Raw genomic sequence first — 24,021 nt, 5'->3', positions numbered from 1 at the left:
TCCTAAGTGGGGGTAACATGCTATTGCAACAATTCAATAAAAGAGTTCATTATAAAGTGTTTAGTTCACCGACAGTCATATTGTAAAAGGTAACTCTATTTTAATACAGACTATAGAAAGAACAATAGTTGTGAGAAAGAAAGTTCCATATTTGACATAAAACTTCAGATAACTACAGGACAATCCAGTGACAGGATCTAGGAGAAGGCTGAAGATGTGTGTTTGGACCTCAGAGAGAGATTGAAGCTGAAAAACTACATATGAAGGTACAGAATATGGGCTATAGCTACCACCACATGCGTGGTCAAGATCATCCAAGGAGAACAGAGGAAGTAAGGAGAGAAAAGGACATCAATATGGAAGAATGGGATGAAGGAAAGTTGTCAGCAAAGGATCTTGAAAAGACAAGAATAGAACCAGCAGCCAGGGAGGTCAGGGAGGCCGCAAGAGGAGTGCCAAGAAAAGAAGGTTAACGGTCTCAAATATTATTTTTTTTAAAAAGATAGATGAATAGATAGATAAGGAATGGTCATTGGATTGGGCAGCTACAAGGCAGTAGGAAACTTCTGGAAAAGCATTCCTTCTTGAATAGTGAAAGCAAGAGCCTAACCCTAATGGGCTGAAAAGAGTAAAGAAGGTAAGGGGCAAGAAACTGACCTTGAGAAATTCATCTGTGATGGGAAGCAGAAAATATGGTGGCAAGATCGGTGGACATCAGGATATGAACAATGTCTTTAAGGAAACAGGATGATAATAGAGTTATGGGCTGATGGAAGGAGCTGGTGACAATGGAGAAATTCAAGGCACAAGCAAGAGAGAAGGGATCGGGCCAAGAGGGACAGGGAATGAGGCTGGCAGAGTCTTCAGCTTTGAAGAGGAATGAGAGCAATTGTTCTCAGTGCAGGAGAGAGAACAGCAAAGATGCAGCCTGAGGATGAAGGTGGACATGCGGAAGGAGTAAGTTAACGGTGTGAATCCCTGAGGGCCTTTATTTTCCTAGAGAAATAGGAAATGAAATTAGCTTTGAAGAGTGAAGAAGAGGCCGGGGCGCAGTGGTTCACGCCTGTAATCCTAGCACTCTGGGAGGCCGAGGTGGGCGGATCGTTTGAGCTCAGGAGTTCAAGACCAGCCTGAGCAAGAGCGAGACCCCATCTCTACTAAAAATAGAAAGAAATTATATGGACAGCTAAAAATATATATAGAAAAAATTAGCGGGGCATGGTGGCACATGCCTGTAGTCCCAGCTACTCGGGACCTTGAGCTCAGGAGTTTGAGGTTGCTGTGAGCTAGGCTGATGCCACGGCACTCACTCTAGCCTGGGCAACAAACTGAGACTCTGTCTAAAAAAAAAAAAAAAAAAGAGTGAAGAAGATCACGGCAGTGTGGCAGTGTCGAGAACTTGAGGAAATTGAAAGGTTTAAAACATCTATTATGAAGATTGGAAAAAGGAACAAAATAAGAATGAGAGGGACACTGGAGCAGCCCTCAGGGTTAGCATGGAGTTAGGAAAACACGGACTTGTTATGGTGTTAAATGCAATATCAGGTGATCCTCTCCAGCAATAGAGATGAACAAAGAAAATGGATGATCATGAGGAGGCCCATGATGATGTTCACAATTGCAACAACTAGCATGTGCCAAGCAATTCAGAACTTCATCCTGAGCCAGTATTGTGTAGTGATGAAGTGAATGGGCTATGTAGTCAGACTTCCTGGCTTTGAATCCCAGCTATTCTACTTCAAGCTATGTGAAATTGGGAAAGTTACTCAACCCCCTCTGTGTCTCAGTTTTATTATCTGTCAAATGGGCATAAAAATAATAGTTCCTACCTTATTAGGATTATTGTGACAATTAAATCAGTTAATTCATATAGAGCATTTTTTGTGATTTCTATTTTTTAATTTAATTTAACTTTTTGGTATTTTTTATTGTTATAACATTGTTGTAAATACTTCTGTAAAGTATTTAGAACAGTTCTGGGCACATGATAAGCACTTGTTAAATGGTAGTTATATATTACTACAGTGTTGAGGGTAAGTTGAGGGACACAGGAGTTCATAAAGTCACAAAAATATCACAACTCTCAGCACATAGCCAAGAGTAAAATAATCCTTGAAAAGCAGCAATATAATCATAGTGCTATCAAAAGATCAAATATAACTCAGCTACCAATCATACCTATGACAGACATCCTTTTTCTTATATTGTTGAAATCCAAAAAGGCAAGCAATTGATAAGTAACTAGTGTTCCCAATTCTTCTATTGTTATCGTCTCCGGGGTCCGAGACTTAAAAATGAACCCGAAATTTCTAGCAGCAGTCACTAGAGCCCCTTCATCAGGTGATTGAACTTGGTAAATCAGCTGTCCTAAAAAGAAAAGAAGCAAGTGTATCAATACTGAGAGTAATAACTAATATTCATAGCATTTCAATACCAACTCCAATTCATTCTTAACACACAACTCAAGCATCAGGCTCTAAGAGTCTTTCCTATCCTCAACTTTTCTACTTACCAGTAGCTAACCAGGCACCTGTCCTCTGGCATGCCATAGGACTTCACTGTAGCCCTTGGCATCTTATAGGAAAATATCCATTTCTGAGTCTGCCTTTCCATTGTGCTGAAAGTTTCTCAGATCAGAGACCACACCTTTGTATTTTCACTGACTAGAGAGGTGCTATGAATGTTTTACAAACTAAAACATTTTGATATATATTAGTTTGCATAATCCTCAGAGCAAGCCTTTGAGGTAGGGATTATTAAAATTATTATTTTCATTTTATACTGGTAGAAGCTATGACTGAAAGAGGTTACATGATTTTGGCAAGATCACACAACCAAAGAGTGATGGAGCAGGTACTATGAATGGCACTTCAGTCTGCCACTAATGACCACTTTCTGAGAATGCATACAAGAAATTGTATGCAGTGACATTTGCCTCCTGGATAAAACCTTGAAAATGTTCTTCTACACAAAGTGTACAATCTGCCTAAGGAAGCCTCCAAAATTCAAGTGCTAGGGCTGGAGAACAAAGCTGAGCAGAGCCTGAAGTAGCTTCAAAATTCCATAAGGATAAAAGAAAGAAAAAGAAGGGAAGAAATTCATTGATTGATAATTTTCTTCCAGGCCAGAACCTTACATACAACTCTCTCTCAGATGGGAGTTCTAGCTCTAAGTCTGGAAACACAAGATAGCAACACCAAGTATCATATGAATTTTAAGAGGGCAGAACCCCACAACCAGAAGACAGCCTACATGTTCTGTTCCCAAGTAGACAGGCCACTGTAATTACAAATCTACATTCACCAAACAGGGATTTTTCTTTTTTTTTTTTTTTAATAATTTGCACTAATACTTTTCTTCTTTTTTTTTTTTTTTATTTCATCTTGTTATGGGGGATACAGAATTGCAGGTTACATACGTTACTCCTGTACCGCCTTTCCCCCCAAGTCAGAGCTCCAGGCGTGTCTGTTCCCCAGGTCGTGCACATTGCACCCATCATGAGGTATATATCCCTCCCTTCCCCACGCCCCCTTCTCGAGTCAGCACCTTCAAGTGTTACCGCTCCCCAAACGGTGCGCAATGCACTCATTGTGTAGGCATACCCCCATCCCCTCCCCCACCCCCCACCTCAGTCTGATATGCAATTGGTGTCGTTCCCAGATTTGTATTTAGGTGATGATCAGGGAAACCAATTTTCTGGTGAGTACATGTGATGCTTGTTTTTCCATTCTTGGGATACTTCACTTAATATAATGGGTTCCAACTCTCTCCAGGAGAACCATAGAGATGTCGTATCTTCATCATTCCTTATAGCTGAGTAATATTCCATGGTATACATATACCACAGCTTACTAATCCAATCATGTATTGATGGGCATTTGGGTTGTTTCCACATCTTTGCTATTGTGAATTGTGCTGCTATAAACATTCGGGTACATGTGTCTTTGTTAAAGAATGACCTTTTTTCCTTTGGGTATATGCCCAGTAATGGGATTGCTGGGTCAAATGGCAGGTGTACTTGAATCTGTTTAAGATACCTCCATAATGCTTTCCACAGGGGTTGCACTAGTTTGCAGTCCCACCAGCAGTGTATTAGTGTTCCTGTCTCTCCACACCCACGCCAACATGTGTTCAAACAGGGATTTTTCAAACACAAATAAAAGCAGACAACCACAAATCATCAAACGTTTAAGAACAACATGAAAGTTAGTCACGGAACTCAAAACAACAGAAGAATACTCAAAAAAAAATGATACAGAAGGAACAAAAGAAAATTTCAAATTAGTGTATAATTAATATCCTCAAAGAGGTCTAAGAGAACATCATAACATTAAAATAAAAACAGATTGATTTTTTTAAAGAAATAGAGTTTGAGAAATGAAATCAACTCAAAGGCAGAGATAAAAGAAACTTACTTAAAGACATATCTCCAGAGGAAAAGAAAATAAATAATTATTGGCATTAGTATTATAAAGAACAGTTAAGCTCATAGATACAATTATGTGAGTCCCCATAGTGATTAAAATCTGAAGAATGGGTTAGTCAAGAACAATCAAGGACAAAATTATGGCTTGAATGTACTCCCAATAGGGGAAGAACAAAAAAGATGTATCTATACACACATTCATCTCTCTTTATCCGCAGGTTCCACATCTGCAGATTCAACTAACCAGGCACTTTCCACCGGCGATTGGTTGAATCTGCAGATGCAGAACTCGGCAGACATGGTGGGACAACTAAGGGACTTGAGCATCCATGGATTTTGGCATCCTGGGGGACGGAGGGAGGGTCCTGGAACCAATCCCTGCAGATACAGAAGGCCAACTGTAGGTATATATAAAGAGAGACAGAGAGATACAATTGTATATACGTACCTATATATGAATAAATACACACACATATGTCTATATGTAATACATTTTGCTTTTGAGTTGACGTTACTTGGATAATAATTTTAACTTGAAAGTTGGTAGCAGAAAAAAAGAAAACTTATAAAGGAAATAGATTGGGCTCACTGGGAGCAAGAAGCTGATTCATACACCACTATCTACTTGCCTCACAGCTTCAAAATTTAAAGTGACCCAGGTGGTTTTGCTCTATACGATGAACCTTGAGCTTCAAACAACCATCTTTCAAGTATGAGGACTTGTTCGTAATGGGGGCTAAATAAAACTATTCTAATATCAATGTCAATTTATCTCCCTTACCTAGAAAATTCATTCTAAGCATATAACTGATGGTCACCTGCATCTATTAGATGTGTGTACTAATAGTGAGAGCTATGTGACTCAATTGTATTTCCTTATTTGTCCTGGCTGCCCTGAAGCTCATAGTCAAATGTGGCGCCTAATCATAAGAAATATTTTATCCCTTTAACTGCCACACTTGGGTCCTCATCTTTTCCTTGCCCCTATTTTTTTTCTTTTTATGTCTCTCCATATTTTTTCCAAAACATTTGGGATAAACAAATAGTAAGAAAACCTAGTGACAGATAAACTCTTTATGCAATGCTCTACCTTTAATTTGAAAATCCTTCAAACTTAATATCAGTTTTGATATTAAAAAACAAAAACAAAACACGAGGCCCACCACTCAGACACACTTTTCACTTACCTGCACTATTCTCTTCCGACATTACGGTATGGCAGAGAGCAAGTAACCTGAGGAACTCATGCACTTTGGGATCACCCAGTTTAATGGACTCCATTAGATGGTGGTCAAAGAACTGAAATGTTCTATCTGCTTCAGATTTGACTGAGAAAGCCACAGGCTCTTTTTTCTGTAGGAGAACAACAGCAACAACAAGAAATTATATACCTCATTCCAACAACCATCTTTTAAAATTCAAAAATACTTCCTCCAAGTACTTTTAGTGCTTGTGTTATTTTGCAGCCTCAAATGTCTGGCACTAAAATGGCTATTTCATCATTACTGTTAAATATAATCTTCTCATTTCAGAGCCATGCACCAAAGCAGTGAAATTCCCAAAAATATATGGGGAAGAAAAATCTCTGATGGCTGTACAGATCCTCAAATACTCACTGCAAATACAAAAGACAATAAAAGCCCAGAAAACTGGAAGTTTTTTTTTCAAAGCCTTCATGATGGCAAAACCTGACCTGATTTGAACTCATTTTGGCAGCAACATCTGACCTGGGATGGTATGTGCTTCACTATAGACTTTTTAAAAGCCTATTTAATACTTATGAATTAATATTTTCCAATGTAAAAATATTAATGTGTTTGATTATAGGATACTTTCTCACTGGAGATATTGCATAATATAATGGCAGATACACCATAGTATCTTTCTACAACCAGAAAATTCTGAATTTCTAAACACATCTGGCCCCTAAGTTCTGGATAAGGGACTGTGAACTTGTATCTATTTCATGAGTGAGACTACAGAAGTTTCTACTCTGAACACTTGCATATAAGAGCTTATCAGCTAGAATTTTTATTCCTAAATACTCCATTAGTTTTTGCAGTTGATTCTAAAGTTAAAAGAGCAGATGCTATTATAACTACTTTTTAAAAGAGAAACAATGGTGTGGGTAATTTAAGTGATCCACTCCAAGTCACAGAGTTTGTTAATACCTGCAGTAAAATTGGAGCCGAGTGTAGGTCCCTTGTTCCTTGAAACCAGATTTGTTCTAAAATTAATAATGCTGAATAAAACTAAGAAATATTTGTTATTGTATTTACAATGGTCCAGACACCATGCTAACAGTTTTATATAAATCATTACATATTATATAATCTTCCTAACCATGTGTAGTAGTAAATACTATTATTATCCCCACTTTACAGATGAGAATCTGAATGTTGCCGAGGCCACCCAATAGGAAGTGGCAGAGCCAGTACTCAAACTTGGCCAAAAATTCATGCTTTGAATACTTTATCATAAGATCTCGCTAATCTAATTCTTTATTATTTCCCTGCCCACTCACTAATTTAATAATGGCTCCCCTTTATCCAGTGTTTACAGTATACTAGTTTTGTTTTTTTAAGTACTTTTAATATTTCCAATCAAAGCAATACATGGAGATGGTTACAAAATCAAATAGGACACTAAAGCTTATCAAGTAATGCCACAGAGCCTTCACCCCCACCTCCACACCACAGCCCCAGCCCCACTCCCCGGAGAAAACCACTCTCAAACTGCTTCAGAAGGTACATGAGATGGTTACCTCCAGAACACGAAATTATGCATTTATACCATCATTTCTGGATTTATAAGTATTAGGCCTTATCTACAAACTTCCTTCTGCAATTAGATGAAGATTTAGTTCATTTACTCTACTTCTCCACTTTCCCTTTCCCCTTCTAACAGCATAGATATATCCATAGTTTTAATTTCCCTATGCTTACTTCTGTAAATTTAAGTAACATATGGAAGACTTTTCTGTTTAGTTTTGTTTTGCTTTGTTTTTAGTTCAATTATAAACACCTCCTAATTGGTAAGATGAGGTTATTATCCACCCCTCACCTCCTCTTCTCTTCCCCCTTGCTTCCTCCTCCAACCTATCATTTGTATTTTTTCTATTTCACTGTAGAGGTTTAAAACATTTGCATTCTGTTCTGTAGCCAAACCTATATCCTTTTCACTGGTCTAAGGGTTGATTCTAAAAGGTCAAAATCAATAAATTGTGTGCATGTAACTCTGTCTTTCAAATATAGTGCCCAGCAGAGGCAAGAAGTGCATTTTACTATGTGGGTCTTCATGCTCTAGGCCACTCAAGACTGACTCCTTGTCAGGTCTGCTACTCAGCTGCATCCTGGGAGTTCCTTTAATTACTCCCTGGGCTGTTGTCACTGTTCCCTCATCCCATGGCAGCCCCTTTCTTAGTTGATTCCTTTGTTTTGCTGGAGCATATCAACTTACTTCATAAGAAAAAGGTCACAGGAGGTAAAAGTCGTGAGCCTTTCTGCTTGAAAATGTCTTTATTCTGCCCTCACACTTGTCTTGTGGTTTGGCACGATACAGAATTTTAGGTTTAGAACTATTTGGAAGGATCACTCCACTGTCCTCTAGCATCCAGTGTTGCTGATAAGTCTGATGCCAGTGTTGACTCATTCTTTGGCAAGTGGCCTAGTTCTCTCCTCTAAAATCTTTAAGCTCCTCTCTTTATCCTTAGTGTCCTATAATTTTACAAGTGTTAGTCTTATTTCATTTATTGTTTCTGAGTGACTCAGAGGGCTCTTTCAGTTAGAAGACTCAGGGAAATTCTCTTATGATATTTCTTTTATAATTTTATTCTCTTTGTTTTTTCTTTTCTTTTTCTTGGAAATCATCTTAGCTAAATTTTGGATCTGACAGTTGGCCCTTTATTTTATCTTTATTCTCTGATGTTCTGATTATTTCCTTTCATTCTACTTTCTGGGAGAGTCTCTTAATCTTCCAACCCTTCTATTGAATATTTTGTTTGTTATAATATGTTTTTAATTTCCAGGAGCTTTTTTCTTTTGTTCCTGTGTTCTTCCCAGAGCATCTTTTTCTTGTTTCATGGATGTTATCACTTTCCAGGTCTCTGTGCTGATGTTAGAATTTTATAATTGCTGTGGGTAAGTACCTTTAATCAAAAACTACTACAAGAGACAATGAAGGACATTACATAAAAAGGTCATTCTACCAGGAAGATATAGCAATTAAAAATATATATGCATCCAACATCAGATCATCCAATGAAGCAAACATTGACAGAACTGAAGGGAGAATTAGACAGCATTACAATAATAGTAGGATATGTCAATACTTCATTTTCAATATTGAATAGACCATTCAGACAGAAGATCAATAAGGAAAGAGAGGACTCAAACAACTCTATAAACCAAATAGACCAAGCAAACATACACAGAACATCCCATTCACAAGAGCAAAATGCACATTTATCTCAAGTGCACACAGATTTTTCTCAAGGATCAATCACGTTTCATGTTAGGTCACAACAGAAATCTCAACAAATTTAAAAAGGTTGAAATTACACCAAGTATCTTTTCTGACCATGATAGAATGAAAGTAAAAATCAATAGGAGAAGTAAAAGTAGAAGCTTCACAAAAATGTGGAAATTAAACACTTTTGAACCACTATTGATTCAAAGAATAAATTAAAAAGAAAATTGAGAAATAATTTGAGACAAATGAAAATGAAAATGCAACATAAAAAACCTCATGGGATGTGGCAAAAACAGTACTAAGAGGGAAATTCATAGACATAAATTGCATAAATTTAAAAGAAGAAAAACCTCAATAAATACCTAACTTTATATCTTAAGGAACTACAGAAAGAATAACAAATCAAGCCCAAAGTTCCAGAAAGAAATTACAAAGATTAGAGCAGAAATAAATAAAATAGAAAAACAATAGGAAAAAAAAACTAAGAGTTAGTTTTTTGAAAATATAAGCAAAATTGACAAACCCTTAACAAGACTAAGAAAAATAAGAGAAGACTCAAATAAAATCAGAAAGGAAAGAAGAAACATTATAACTGATGACACAGAAATTAAAAGGATAATAACAGACTACTATGAAAGATAATACACCAACAAACTGGAAAAACTAGACAAATGGATAAATTCTTAGAAAAATACAACCTACTAAAACTAAAGCATGAAGAAATAGAAAGTCTAAACAGACCTATAGTTAGTATGGAGAGTGAATCAGTAATCTAAAACCTCCCAACAAAGAAAAGCCAAAGACCAGATGGCTTCACTGCTGTATTCTACCAAACATTTAAGGTAGAATTAATGCCAATCCTACTCAAACTCTTTCAAAAAAAATTGAAGAGAAGGGAACACTTCCAAACTCATTTATGAAGCCAGTATTACCCTGACACCAAAGCCAGACAAAGACACCACAAGAAAAGAAAACTACAAGCTGATATACCTGACAAACATAGTTGTAAAAATCCTCAACAAAAGACTAGCAAATTGAATCCATCATCACATTAAAAGGATCATACACCACAACTAAGTGGGATTTATTCCTGGGATGCAAGGATGGTTCAGAAATACTAAAATAAATCAATGTGAAACACCACATTAACAGAAAAAAGAATGAAATCACAGGATCATCTCAATCGATACATGAAAAGCATTTGACAAAATTCAACACCATTTCATGATAAAAATTTTCACCAAAAAAGGAATAGAAAGAAAATATTCATCATAAATAAAGTTCATATATTAAATCCCACAGCTAATGTACTCAATGGTGAAAAACTGAAAGCTTTTCCTCTAAAACCAGGAACAATGCAAGGATGCCCACTCATATCACTTCTATTTAACACAATACTAAAAGTCCTAACCAAAGGAATTATACCAAAAAAAAAAAAAAAAAAAAAAGGAGAGAGAGAGAGAGAAAGAAATTGCATCTAAATTGGAAAGGAAGAAGTAAAATTATCCTATCTTGTATAACCCAGATGCCTCATTTAAAAAAACTGTTAGAACTAATAAATGAATTCAATAAAATTGCAGGATAAAAAAAATTTAAGTGAAGTTGCAGCATATAAAAATCACTTGCATTTCTCTACAGTACCAACAGGCAATTCAAAATGAAAATAATCTCATTTAAATTAGCATCAAAAAGAATAAAATACTAAGAAATAAACTTAACAAAGGAAGTGAAAGACTTGTAGTGAATTCTTATAATTTTATGTTGCTTCAGCATCCATTTTGAATATAAGTTTAACTTTATCATAGCAGAAGTAGGGCTCAGTCACCTTGACATACTCTCCAGTTCTATATCACACCCAAATGGATTAAGCCAGTGGTCAAAGATTAGAATTTGGAGTCATCTTCTCCCACGTAGCAGACTGGGCTCCTGACTTTCCCACTGCTTCCTTTAAACAGACCACTCAGGCATTTGTCTGCTAACTTAAAGTGACCCACACCCTATTCCCTTATATATACTGCTAATAAACACAGCTTTTTCTCTCTCTGCCTGACTCTTCATTCTGCCTTATGTGACCTGGCGGGGGGGGGGGGGGTTCGAAGACTGCCCTCCTAACTCCTTATGCACTATAAGCAAAAATCTTTGAACTTGTTTCCTATTTTGGTGGTGTATTGACTTTGTGCCTTCCATCTGAAGAGGTAAGGGCTAGCCTAGGCCAGGTTTTTCCTGGAACATTGGGAAGAACACAACACGGGGCTCCCAGCACCAAAGCGATTGTCAGGCCACATAAACTAGACACAGGTGAGACAAGAGCCACAGGGGTGTCTGCCAGTATAAATAAGTTTCCCATGTGAGGGACCTCCTAGTCATCAGTCAGACAACTAGGCCTTAGGCCATCAACTAGGTAAAAGAAGTAGTATCCCATGAGAAGTACACTGTAAACACCCAAGTCCAGCTCCCCTTCATTTCCCATCAGTGCAGGGTTGCTAGCTGCTCTGGGACTGAAATCCCAATTTGGGTGGGGGCTCTCAAAACACTTGTACACTGAAAACCAAAAAGACACTGATAAAAGGAATTAAAGAAGATATAAATAAATGAAAATATATCCCATGGTCATGGATTGGAAGACTTAATATTGCTAAAATGCCCATATTACCCAAAGTGATCTATAAATTCAATGCAATCCCTATCAAAATCCTAATGGCATTTTTTTACATGAGTAGAAAAACAATCCTAAAACTCATATGGAATCATGAAGCACTCCAAATAGCCAAAACTATCTTGAGGAAGAACAAAGCTGGAGTCCTCACATTTACTGATTTCAGACTATAGTGTCAAAGCAGTATGGTAGTGGTATCAAAAGCAGACATATAGACCAATGGAACAGAATAGAGAACCCAGAAATAAACACACACGTTAACAGTCAAATGAACTTCCACAGGGTGCCAAGACTATACAACAGAGAAAGGACAGTCTCTTCAACAGAGTTAGGAAAACTGGATATCCACAAGCAAAAGAATAAAATTGGGCCCTTATCTAACACAATACACAAATATCAACTTAAAATGCATCAAAGACTTAAACATAAGCCCTGAAACTATAAAACTCCTAGAATAAAACAGGCGAACAGCTTCATAACATTGGGCTTGGCAATTATTTCTTGGATATGACAACAAAAGCACAGCCAACAAAAGCAAAAATAAATAAGTGGAACTACATCAAATTAAAGTGTCTCTGCACAGCAAAGGAAACAATCAACAGAGTGAAAAGGCAACCTATGGAATGGGAAGAAATATTTGCAAATCATATGTCTGATAAGGAGGTAATAGACAAAATATGTAAAGAATTCCTACAACTCATAGAAATGGAAGGAAGGAAGGAAGGAGGGAGGGACAGAGAAGGAGGGAAACACAGATAGTTCAACTTATAATAGGCAAAGGACTCTAATAGACATTTCTCCAAAGAAGACATACAAATGGCCAGCATATATATGAAAAGATGCTCAATATCACTAGTCATTCAGGAAATGCAAATTAAAACCACAATGGGGTATAATCTCACATATGTTAGGATAACCATTATTAAAAAGAAGAAGAAGAAAAGAAAATAACAATTACTGTGTTGAGAATGTGCAAAGATTGGAATCCTGGTATACTGTGTGGTAAGAATGCAAAATGGTGTAGTCATTATGGAAAACAGTATGGAAATTCCTCAAAAAATTAAAACTAGAACTACCATGTGACCCAGCAATCCTCTTTCTTGGTATATACCCAAAAGAATTGAAATCAGGATCTTAAAGAAATCTTTGCACTTCCATGTTCATTGCAGCATTACTCACAATAGCCAAAAGGTAGAAACAACCTAAATGTCCATGAACACATGAATGCATAAAGAAAATGTGACATATACATACAATGGAATATTATTCAGCCATTAAAAAGAAGAAAATCTTGTCTCATGGTACAACATGGATGACTCTTGACAGTATGTTAAGTGAAATACACAAAAGGACAAATACTGAATGATTCCACTTATACGAGGTATCTAATAAAGTGGTTAAACTCACAGAAACAGAAAATAGAATGGTAGTTGTCAGGGACTCGGGGAATGGGAATATGGGGATTTGCTGTGCATTCAATTGGTTGGAGTTTCAGTCATGCAAGATGAAAAAATTCTAGAGATCTGCTGCGTGTTTATAATTAACAGTACTCCACACTTAAAAATTTGTTGAGGGTAGGAAATAAAAACAAAATGAAAGAAATAGGGTCCAATAAAAAAGAGAACAAAATAGTGGGAAAAGATTCAATAGTAAACAAGATCCCTGTTAATTTCACTGACTTCTGGAACGCACAAAATGTACTTTTAAAAGTTTATGACTCGAGCACTAGTCCTGTGATAATGTCTTTGCAAAAACATCTGACGAGAAAATAAGTTTGATATATGCTTTATCTTGGAGACTATAATATTATTTTATACTATACCCAAATATATGAAAAGACCTATATACAAGACATTCAGTTGCTTGTGTTGGTCCCAAAGTCATAGAAACTTATTTAATCACAGATTGTTCATGTAATAAATTTTGAACATAACTACATTAAAAAATTTAAATATATTTAAATAAATAAACAAATTATATAAAAATATATATATATACACACACACACACACATATATATATAAACTCACTAGTAAAGTCTAAAATATACGCTGGCCTTATACTTCTCTAAAACCCTCCAGGGAAGAAACTATGGCCAAAGATATCATAGTCAGTCAAACTGTCATTCATATAAAAATCAAAGGATAGTTCTGAACAAATATTTCTTATGAACCATTCTTGAAACTACCGTGTGAACTTCAGCCAATAAAAAATAACTAGAAAAACTATGGTAAAGGGACTTAGTGGTGAACACCAAATAGCTTTAACTGAAGGAGTGGGTCTAAAACAAATGGAGAGAATAAGATGACAAAATATAAATAGGACATACTTTGACTATGTAGAAAAGATAGCTAATTAAAAATGGCAGAAGATGCTGATTTCCTCATTTTAATATTTGAAGGCCAGAAGAGGTCATTTAAAGCTTCAAACCAACAATAGAAATTTATATATATATTTGATATTAAAAGTATCATTAAGAAAAATATTAGGAAAATATGAAGGAAAGGAGAAATATAATTTCATCATTGTTCATAATAGGAAATTGATAGACACTACCTTAAGGAAAAAAATTAAGAGTGTTATGCAAACTCTTGAAAGTATACATTAGAAAAACAATAAAATATTTCCCTAAGTATTAAAAGAAATGCACACATAAACACACATAGTAAAATAAACAGTTCATATAGGGAAAGAATTATTAAAACTTATAAAGACAAAAAGTAATAACCTAAAATACTATAAGAGAACCAAGACAGAATATAGCCCAATATATATAGGCCAAATTTACTTATTAAAAGATTGGAACTCAAAGCAAAATCCAGTCCTATGCTATACACAGGAGAAACACCAAAAACAAAGTAATTCAGGAACATTGAAAACAAAAGGTGGGCAAACACAAATGAAAAGAACCAAGAGTAATGATCTTAATATCAAATAAGGTTCAATTCAGGACAAGAAGAATTAAATGAGTCAAAGAAGAACACTTTTAATGTTAAATTTTGTAATTCATAATACAAATATAGCCCCTATGACCATCAAGGCACCAAAACATAGCTCAATAAAACAAAGACTTCAGGATATACAAGAGCTATAGAGAGGAAAAATTATCAGAACTCTTTAGCCTCTTCAATCCAAATAGACAATATAAATAAAACAGAAATAATTAAATAGAAGACCTAAATTATAATTAACCAGGTAGTAGAAAATGATATATAGCTAATTTATACCTTAAAAACAGAGAATACATATATTTTCTTTTTAAAGATCCTGGCACATTGACAAGTAACCTTATAAAGCCGCAAAGAAAAACCTCAATATATTCTAAAAAGTAGAACTAATACAAATACATTCTTTTATTAAAAGTGCAATAAAGTTAGGGAGAAAAAAAAGCCCTTACCACATGGAAATTTTTAAATTCTTCCTTTAAAACTTATGGTGCAAACTCAGTGGTTCAATCTGAACTCATTGAGAGGACAGAAATAAGGCTAAAATAATAATATAAAAATAAAATAAAGGTACTTTAATACCTACGTGCTCAAATCTATGTGACAAAACTAAAGTGATGTTCATGTTCAGGGGAAAACTAAATAACCTTTGTATATATAAACTAAATAATATTTGTATTTTTTAAAAAAGGAAAGAATAAAAATAAATAAATTAGCATCCAAGTACGAAGTAAGGAAAAAAACAAAAGAAATTTAAGGAATGTAAAAAGAAGGCATTAATAAAGAAGCAGAACTTATTGATTAAAACACAGGAAAAAATAAGTAAATCCAACAGCTGTACTTTTTTGTTGGGGAAAGAAACAACTTAACTATTTACTTGCGTAATCAAGACAGAAAAAGAAAAAGACAAACAAAAGATAAGAAATAATAATAGAAATAACCACAGATAAAGAGAACATTTAAAAGAATTATAAGAGACTTCTTTGCTCAACTCGTTGCAAATAAATTTGAAAATCTGGTTGAACTGGACAATATTTTAAGAAAATGTGATTTTTCCAACTACTCCAGAAGAGAGAGAAATTCTAAACGGGTAACTACTATCGAGAAGAATATACCAAACATATCAAAGAGCTAACACCTCAAATAGCACCAGGTTCACATGATAGTTTAGGGGAATTTTATGAAAACGTTAAGGCACATATTATTTTGAGGTTATATAAACTGCTCACAGAATAGAAAAAGAAGGAAAGATTCCTTATTCTGTTCCTAAAGTACCTATAACATTGGCATCAAAACAACATTACCCCAAAAAAGAACATTGCGGACCCAAGTCTCTTACAAGTATCAATGTACATATCTAAATAAAGCATTAGTAGACAGAATCTAGCAGTATACTGAAAAAGAGTTTAACATAACCAGTGACATTTATTCCAGGAAAACATGGATGATAGTAAATCTGTTAATATGATTCATCATATTAATATATTAATGGAAGAAAAAACATTTTGTTATCCTCATAGGTGACGAAGGGCATTTGACTAAATTCAGTATCCAAATTGGACTTCAAATAAATACATAATATGGAAATAATAAATTTATATATGTATGGAATAGATGAATATTCCAAAAGTATGTCTATGCCCATCCAAAATCTTCATTGTGTTTAATGGGACAATACTAGAAACATATGCACTAATGTCAGAAATAAAGATGTAAATAATGGCCATATTATTTTATATTATTCTAGAAGTACTAACCAATGTAATTGGAAATTGAAAGTAAAAATTTGGAATGACAGGAGTAAAACTGTCTCTAATTGCAGTTGATATTGTTATATACTTGGAAAACCCAGAAAAATATGACTAAAAATTATTATAAACAGAGATAATCTTATAAGATAGTGGTATACAAAATTAAAAAAAAATATATTGCTTTTCTGTTAAAAAGCATAATAGAAAAATTCCAGTTAGAAACAAACACCAAAAAGATAAATAGCATACTTAGGATTAAAATTAGCCAAAAAAAAAAAAAAAGCAAGCTATATATGAAAAAAACCTGAAAATGCTTGAGGGGGCATAAAAGGTGACTTAAATAGCTTGAAATACATGCTATCTTTTTGGATAAGAAGATTCAACATCATAAGGATATTAACTCTTCCTAAAATAATCAATAAATTTAACACCATTCTAACAAAAATACCAAAGACTATCTGATTCTAAAATTCATGAGGAAAAGTTAAATGAACAAAACAACTAAGAGAAATCCTGAAGAAAAAAGCACTGAGATGTAACTAGTCCTACCAGATGTTAAAGCCTCAATAATTAAAACAGTATGGTACTGACATATGCATAGAAAGAAAATGGAACAAATAGAAAGTTCAGTAATAGATCCAGTACACACAAGAGTTTAGTGTGTTATAAAGGTAACATCTCAAATCGGTGAAAAAGAAGATGAGCTTTTTAATAAAGGGTAAACTCAGTAGCCACCTGGAGAAAAATGAAGTTGGACTTACAGTTTACATCCTACACCAAGATAAAATCCAAATGAATCTAAGATTTAAATGTAAAACATTAACTCTCTAATAATGATGTGCCTTATATCTAAGACACAAAACTAAGTGGTACAGGGAAAAAAGTAATAAACTCAACTACATAAAAACAAAATATTTTTGCATGGCAAAAATAGCAGAAAAAAGTCATAGAACAAATGAAAAATTGGGGAAAAAAGACTTGAAACTCATTTCACAAAGACTTATTTTCCCTAACATATAAAGAATGACTACAAATTAAGCTTTTTAATTAGCAATCCAATAGAAAAAAAAAATGGGTAAGAAATGATAAACTAGATAGAGGTTCACAGAAAATACAATAAACTCTTAAACATATGAAAAGATGCCCAACCTCACCCATATTAAGAGAAATTAAAATTAGAACCATAATTATGTACCATTTTTCACATAGTCTTGCCAAAGATTAAAAGCCTTGATTGATCTGACATTGTGTTGGTAAGGGTGGGGGAAAGCAGACAGGGATAACTTGTTTGTGGCAGGAAAACCTGTTATAAATTCTTAAAAGAGCAATTTTCAATATTTACCAAATTACAAATGCACATACCTTTTGATTTACCAATTCTATTTCTAGAAATGGATTCTATAGTCTGTAACGTGAAATAACATATATATCCAGTTATTTGTGCTGCTTTTTCTTTACTAGCAAAATATTGAAAACATCCTAAATATCCATTAGTGTCTCCTTACATCAATTATGGAACATCAATATAAAAAAATACCATTCAGCCTTAAAAAGAATAAGGAAGTACTTTTTTAACTGCTCTAGAAAGATCTCCAAGATATATTGTTGAGAAAGAAAGTTGAAAAACAACATGTAAACTGCACTACCACCTGTGTACAAAAATGGAGAAATATATTTGCTTGCACAATGCATAAATATCTCTAAAGAATAAAAACATAGAGGGAACTCTGTGGTTGGGGGACCTGGATGAGAAGGAATTTTGAACCATATGAATCTATTTTTTTAATGTTATACTTTAAGTATCTCATCTGGTCATATAGAATCAGGTCTCTAGGAGCTTATTTTTAAAAAGTATATACAATTTGAAATTAAGAATGAAATTTATCACTTCCACACCTTAGTTATTTCTGTCTCCAGATCATCGTGTACCTCACCTGCCAAAACAAAAATTGAGAATTAAAAGTAAGTGAAATTGAAACTAGATTTAGACATTTAGTTTTAAGGGGTATACTTAGTATTGATTAAAGTACCATCACTAGATGACATTATGAATTCAAACATAGGAATGTTTTTAGGAGTGTTTTCAAACTGTAACCCTAAACATGGCAATTAATACAGGCAAATACTCACAGTTGTCCGAGACAGAACTAAAGTATAGTAAACGTTAAAACAAAATATGAAGCTACCAAGCATGTTCTTCTGTAAATTTCATCATTCTGTTGTTACAGTATCTATGATGTTTCCAAAAGGCTAATTTTTTCTTCCACATTAGCAACACTATTGGGAAATCCAAAATGATATCCTAGCCATACCAATTCTCACCAGTGTTAGAGCTTGGTGAGTACATCTTTGTCTCTCTTGGTTCAGACCAGATACATCTGTGTAATATCAAGGTCAAATTAACATGTAAGTCTTAAATATCAGTACCTTCTGCATGGAGAGAACATAACCACCGATGTGCCCGAAATTTTAAAATAACTTTTTTCTTAGCATGAAGCTGATATGTGCTTATTTTTATTTTAGATATATTGGAAAATATAGGACATTTACAGTTGAAAACAAAAATCACTAATAGTCTCATCATCCAGAGATAACCAGTATCTATAGAGGGATTTTTTGATACCTGTGTGTGTGTACACATATATTCACCATACAGTTCATAAATTTCTTATTCCTGCTGTTTTTTAACCATATAAAGTATGATAATTTTTCCTATCATTAAAGGTTCTTTGTGAATCTTATTTTGAATGGTCCTATAGCCCATGATAATAGATATAACACAATTTATTTTAGCTTTCCCCTATTGTAGAGCATTTAAGATTTTTCCAATTTTTGCTTGGTTAATGCTATTTTCCAGGATTATATTTCTTGTAATAATAAGCTATACTTGCATCAATGCTGTGCCAGGCACTTAACATTATTACTAATCCTTATAACAAACTTGCAAGGTAGAGATTTTCATATCTGTTTTATAAACAAGGGAACTTTCAAAGTGACATGACTAAACCAAAACTAAAAAATCACCATGATGGGTTTTTGAACTCAAGTTTCTTTCTCTCCACTACACAATTCTATGACCACCAAGCACTGCATGAGCAGTTATTTGCTGTTTCTCCGGGGCACAGTTCTGCATCTGGATGTTGTGCAGCTGCTGTGGTGGAGGAGTCCCTGAGTAGTGAATGAACCTGGCCAAGCACCTAGAATTTAAAGCTCAAAATCACATTATGCTCTAGTCATTATTCAATATATAGTCACTGTAATAAAATGATGAAAAAAAAAAGAAAAAAATGTGTCTTTCTTTTAAATGATCCTCACCACCACCACCTCCACCCCCAAAAAAGCCCATTTACAGAGCTAGTGATGAAAGTGAAGAAAAATTAGTCTCTTAGCCTCCAGGTAACAGCTCTGAGTCAGAAAATGGAAGATTTAGATAAATTGAAGTGGAATGTCAGATTCTCACAAGGCCTGAATCTATGATATAAATAAGTCTATTTTATATAAAAACAAGAAAAAGTGATTTTGAAACATTCTGTGAGTGTTTTAGTAAGAATTTATTTTAATGGCATTATAAATGCATTATAAGTTATAACATCATATAAATTAAGGGCCTAAAGGGATTATTTAAATCTTTCTGTTACTTTTCTGCATTTTATGAGGCAAATTACAAGCTATCATGGGATTTGTAAATCTGGAGATTTGCAAAAATCTCAGGATAGATACCTTGTGAAAGTCAAAGGCTTTCTCTAAAAATAGACCTGTGCTAAACATCTCTACAAATGAATCTTGGTCCACATGTCTGATGATTGCTTCCTAGAAGTGATGATATTATTAGATTAATATGTGGCAAAAGAATCTAGAAGGTCCCCAAAATTCAAAATATTTTCAATGCTCTAAAAGTTTTCCATTTAAATAACTCTTTGGATTCAAGCAGTATTTTCAGGAAAAAAATAATGGCAAAAGAAAATTATTTAAGGAAAGGTTTTATGTTATTTACCAGTCACTATGATATTGATATAAAAAATGTATAATGAAACCGAGGGCTTGTGGCAGTCCAGGTTGGGAATCATCTTGCCCACGACAGAGGCAGCAGGAGAGGAAGCCAGGGGTAGAGGAGAGCTGAGGAAACTATAGTGACCATGGCTCGTGGGGGTGGAGGTAACAGAGGGAGGCCAAAAGGCAGGAGGGTGTAAACATCGACTTCTTGTAGTTCTTAGTTTTGATCAAATCTTGCTTTAAAATGCTTGGCAATGGGTGAAGTTTCCCACGAGGGAACAAAGGAAAGGTTTCCCTCTCTCACTTCCTGAGACTGTAGTATTGAGAAACCGGACACTCAGAGCCCCACGAAGGCAGAATGGGAGGCCAGGGGAACCCGGCAGAAGGTTCCACAGAGCCTCCGTGCTCAGCAGAAGGGACTGTCTGCTAACTGGCCAACGTCGGGGTGACAAGAATCACATATAAGTAGAATACTTGAAAATGCAAATACAGAGCACGTATCCTGACAAAAGCATGCAAGCAATAACTGGATATTACGAAATAGCTTGTCTGGCCACTCAAGGTAGCCCTGGAAGAGTGTGGATTCTCAAAGAATGAATGGTAAATTCTCAAAAATACACGCACTGACAGCAATCTCATTGCTGATAGGAAGTATAAAATACTGCTTTTACCAAGATAAGTCAGGCTGCCAAGAACTTGCCCTCTCTGGGAGATGGTTCTGTGGACCACCACAGAGCAGAATCGCACATCTGGGGCACTGAAAGGAACTTGGGAGAGTGTCACATCTGACCTCCTTCTCCATCCATGCATGGCAACAAATCCCAGGTTTCATCTAAATTATTCAGCAGCCATCCAATAAATATTTAATGAGTGTTTATTGTGCGCCAAGCACTGGTAGATGCCAGGGGTACCCATATTAATAAGAAAGTCAGTAATGGTTTGGGTTTTTTATCTTTTTTTTTAAATGGTGTTGCTTATTTATTTAAGGCATGTTAACAATATCATTAAGAAAAATAAACTGTTTCTCTTACCATAGATTCTCCCATTAATGGAACATCTTTTAAAAGTCATAATGTTTTGAGTTAGGGTACCCGTTTTGTCAGAGAAAATGTATTCAATCTGGCCCAGTTCCTCATTGAGTGTGGTCGTCCGAGCCTCAGCAGGTGTTGCTTTCCCGGAGCAATACATCTTCCGGTCCCAGTTTATAAAATAACTGTGTCCCAGACGAATTACTTCCACACTGTTATCCGTTAAAATGGAAAAAAGGGAAACGCTCCGTCAATTTCAAAACATACAAAGCTTTGCCAAAGTAAGAGATCTGCCAAAGTCTTCAGGGTTTAGAAGAAAATGTGAATGCTGTCTCCCTAGGTTCTAGTGATCTTCAGAAGCATTTCAACAGTGTTCATAAATCTTTATAAGTCATTTCCTGTGGCCCATAAAACAATAGGCTAGCTTAGCATAAAGCTTTAGGGAATGTTCCATGATTCTCTACATTACACAGGCCCCATGGAGATTTCTCGTGTGTCACATTGATTTGCATCTCTTCCTATATCACAGGGGGAACTAATTGTTACTAAAGATGTTTGTCAGATGTCTGACCTAAAGAAATATGTTGTTGAGGACTTTCTCTCCAATATGTCGTTTGATGTGGCTTCACTTTGCCAAAAGAGATAAAAGTAATATCTCCACAAAGCACTAACCAAACTATAGAGGTGTGTTGTCATACTACTCTGCCCATTTACCAGGAACAGAGTGTTGTTTCACATTCTAGTGGTCATTTGACTTGCTAACTCCAGAAAAAGAATTTCTGTGGCTAATGGTATGAACTCTTTCAGTGCTCAATGTCATGCATGATGCTTTTTTATTTCTAAAAGGATTATAAAATAAGCTTCTGTCATCCTATTATTGAGAATTATCTGTTACTATATGCCAATTCAAAAAACATCTCATTACTGTTTACTGCATTTTTCTTTATCAGTGAGTTGAACACTTTTGTCAAATTTTATTAACCACTTACATTTATCTTGGAATTATCTAATTATATCTGCCTATTTTATTTTTCCTATTCTGTTTGTCAAAAAGCAATGCAAATAATTTACCCAATTTATCATTTGTCTTTTAATTTTTTTGTTTTGTTTTCATTTCAAATACAGGGTCTTGCTATGTTGTCCAGGTTGACCTCAAACTCCTAGGCTCAAGCACTCCTCCCACCTTAGTCTCCTAAGTAGCTGGAACTACACGCGCACGCCACTGGCACGGCTGATTTGTCTTTCAATTTTGTTACCAGTTTTTCGACAGGAAGAAGTTTTTTCAACTGATCAAATTTATCAAGAGTTTACATTATAGTTTCTGTTTTGGTAGTTTTATAGTTCATAGTTTCTGTTTATAGCTTCTGTTTTGGTAGTTTTACTTGGATAGGCCTTCCCTATGCCAAGATTGACATGTATATTTTTCTTCTAGTTTTTTTTTTTTCCACATTTAATTCCTTATCCAAATTGGAATTTTTGGAGGTATGATGTACATATGAGGAGCTAACTTCAATTTTTTTCAAACAGGAAGTGTTTTTATCACCATTTGTTGAACAATGAATCCTTTCCCAATAGAGCTGGGATTCTTCCTGTGTTGCATATAAATTATTTTACTCACTGGAATCTGATTTATAGGTTGCATTTTTGTTCATTGATATGTCACTTAATGCATCTCTTGTTTTTATTATCGTAGCTTTCTAAAAACCTGTAAATACCTAGAAGAGATAAAAATCACCTTTATTCTCTTCCTTTTCAAAATTTCTTAGCTGTAATCCTATTATTGTAATCACTCACTTACTTATTCTTCCTGATAGAATTAATGCATTCACCTAATTAAACATTGGAATCAATGTATTAGCCTTCCTATAAAATTTATTTAGTATTTTCATTAGGTCTATGTTAAACTCTTAATTTTTGAAAAGAACTGATATTTTATAAATTTAAATACAACTTCAAAGAGGTTCAATCTTTTCAGGAATTCAATTTTTAAAAGTACCTCTATCAGTAAACAATTTTAGTGTGTTTTGTTTGTTTTGCTTTGTTTTTCACCTAGGTCCATACTGTAGCTTGATAGATTTCTTCCTGGCTATTACAGTCGTCCCTTGATCTCTGTGGGGGACTGGTTCTGGGACACCCCTTGGATACCGAAATCTGAGAATGCTCAAGTCCCTTACATAAAACAGCATAATATTTGCCTATAATATACCCATATCCTTCCGTATACTTTAAATCATCTCCAGATTACTTATAATACCTAATACAATGCAAATGCTATGGAAATAGCTGTACCGTATTGGGGGGAAAGTGTTAGATTCTCATGGGGAGTGCGCAACCTGGATGCCTCACATGTACAGTTTGCAGTGGGGTTCGCCCTCCTATGAGGGTCCGATGTCACCGCTGATCTGACGGGGGTGGGGCTCAGGTGGTGATGCGGGCTATGGGGAGTGGCTGTGAGCGCAGGCGGGGGTGGGGTGGGGGGGGCTGTCGCTGGCTTCTTGCTCTGAGGCCCAGTTCCTGGTGTGCAGCAGACCAGTGCTGGGCAGCAGCCTGCGGGCTTGGTGATCACAGGTTTAGGGGATGATGACAAGAAAACAGTCTGTACATGTTCAGTACAGACACAATCATCTTTTTTTTCCCAAATATTTTCTATCTGCAATTGGTTGATTCTATATATGCACAGATAGGAAGGGCTGACTGTGTATCTTTTTATTGATGGGATACGTTTTTAAATTGTCTTTGGCCTAAAGGAAAG

General features: G+C 35.1%; 1 protein-coding gene across 1 annotated transcript in view; it reads right to left on the bottom strand.

Moving 5' to 3' along the window:
• Window positions 1-24,021, bottom strand: part of ATP8B4 (ATPase phospholipid transporting 8B4 (putative)) — a 230,142-nt gene that overhangs the window by 61,915 nt on the left and 144,206 nt on the right. Inside the window, exons 16-19 of the mRNA XM_069492140.1 lie at window positions 21,273-21,481; window positions 18,145-18,182; window positions 5,614-5,779; window positions 2,179-2,367 (exon numbers count right to left, since the gene is read on the bottom strand). Of these exons, the coding sequence (XP_069348241.1) occupies window positions 2,179-2,367; window positions 5,614-5,779; window positions 18,145-18,182; window positions 21,273-21,481 (602 nt within the window). The remainder of the gene's footprint in view (window positions 1-2,178; window positions 2,368-5,613; window positions 5,780-18,144; window positions 18,183-21,272; window positions 21,482-24,021) is intronic.

The sequence above is a fragment of the Eulemur rufifrons genome, chromosome 2, assembly GCF_041146395.1.
Source record: "Eulemur rufifrons isolate Redbay chromosome 2, OSU_ERuf_1, whole genome shotgun sequence".
NCBI classification, from domain to species: domain Eukaryota; kingdom Metazoa; phylum Chordata; class Mammalia; order Primates; family Lemuridae; genus Eulemur; species Eulemur rufifrons.
This window is presented reverse-complemented; position numbering and strand designations above follow the sequence as displayed.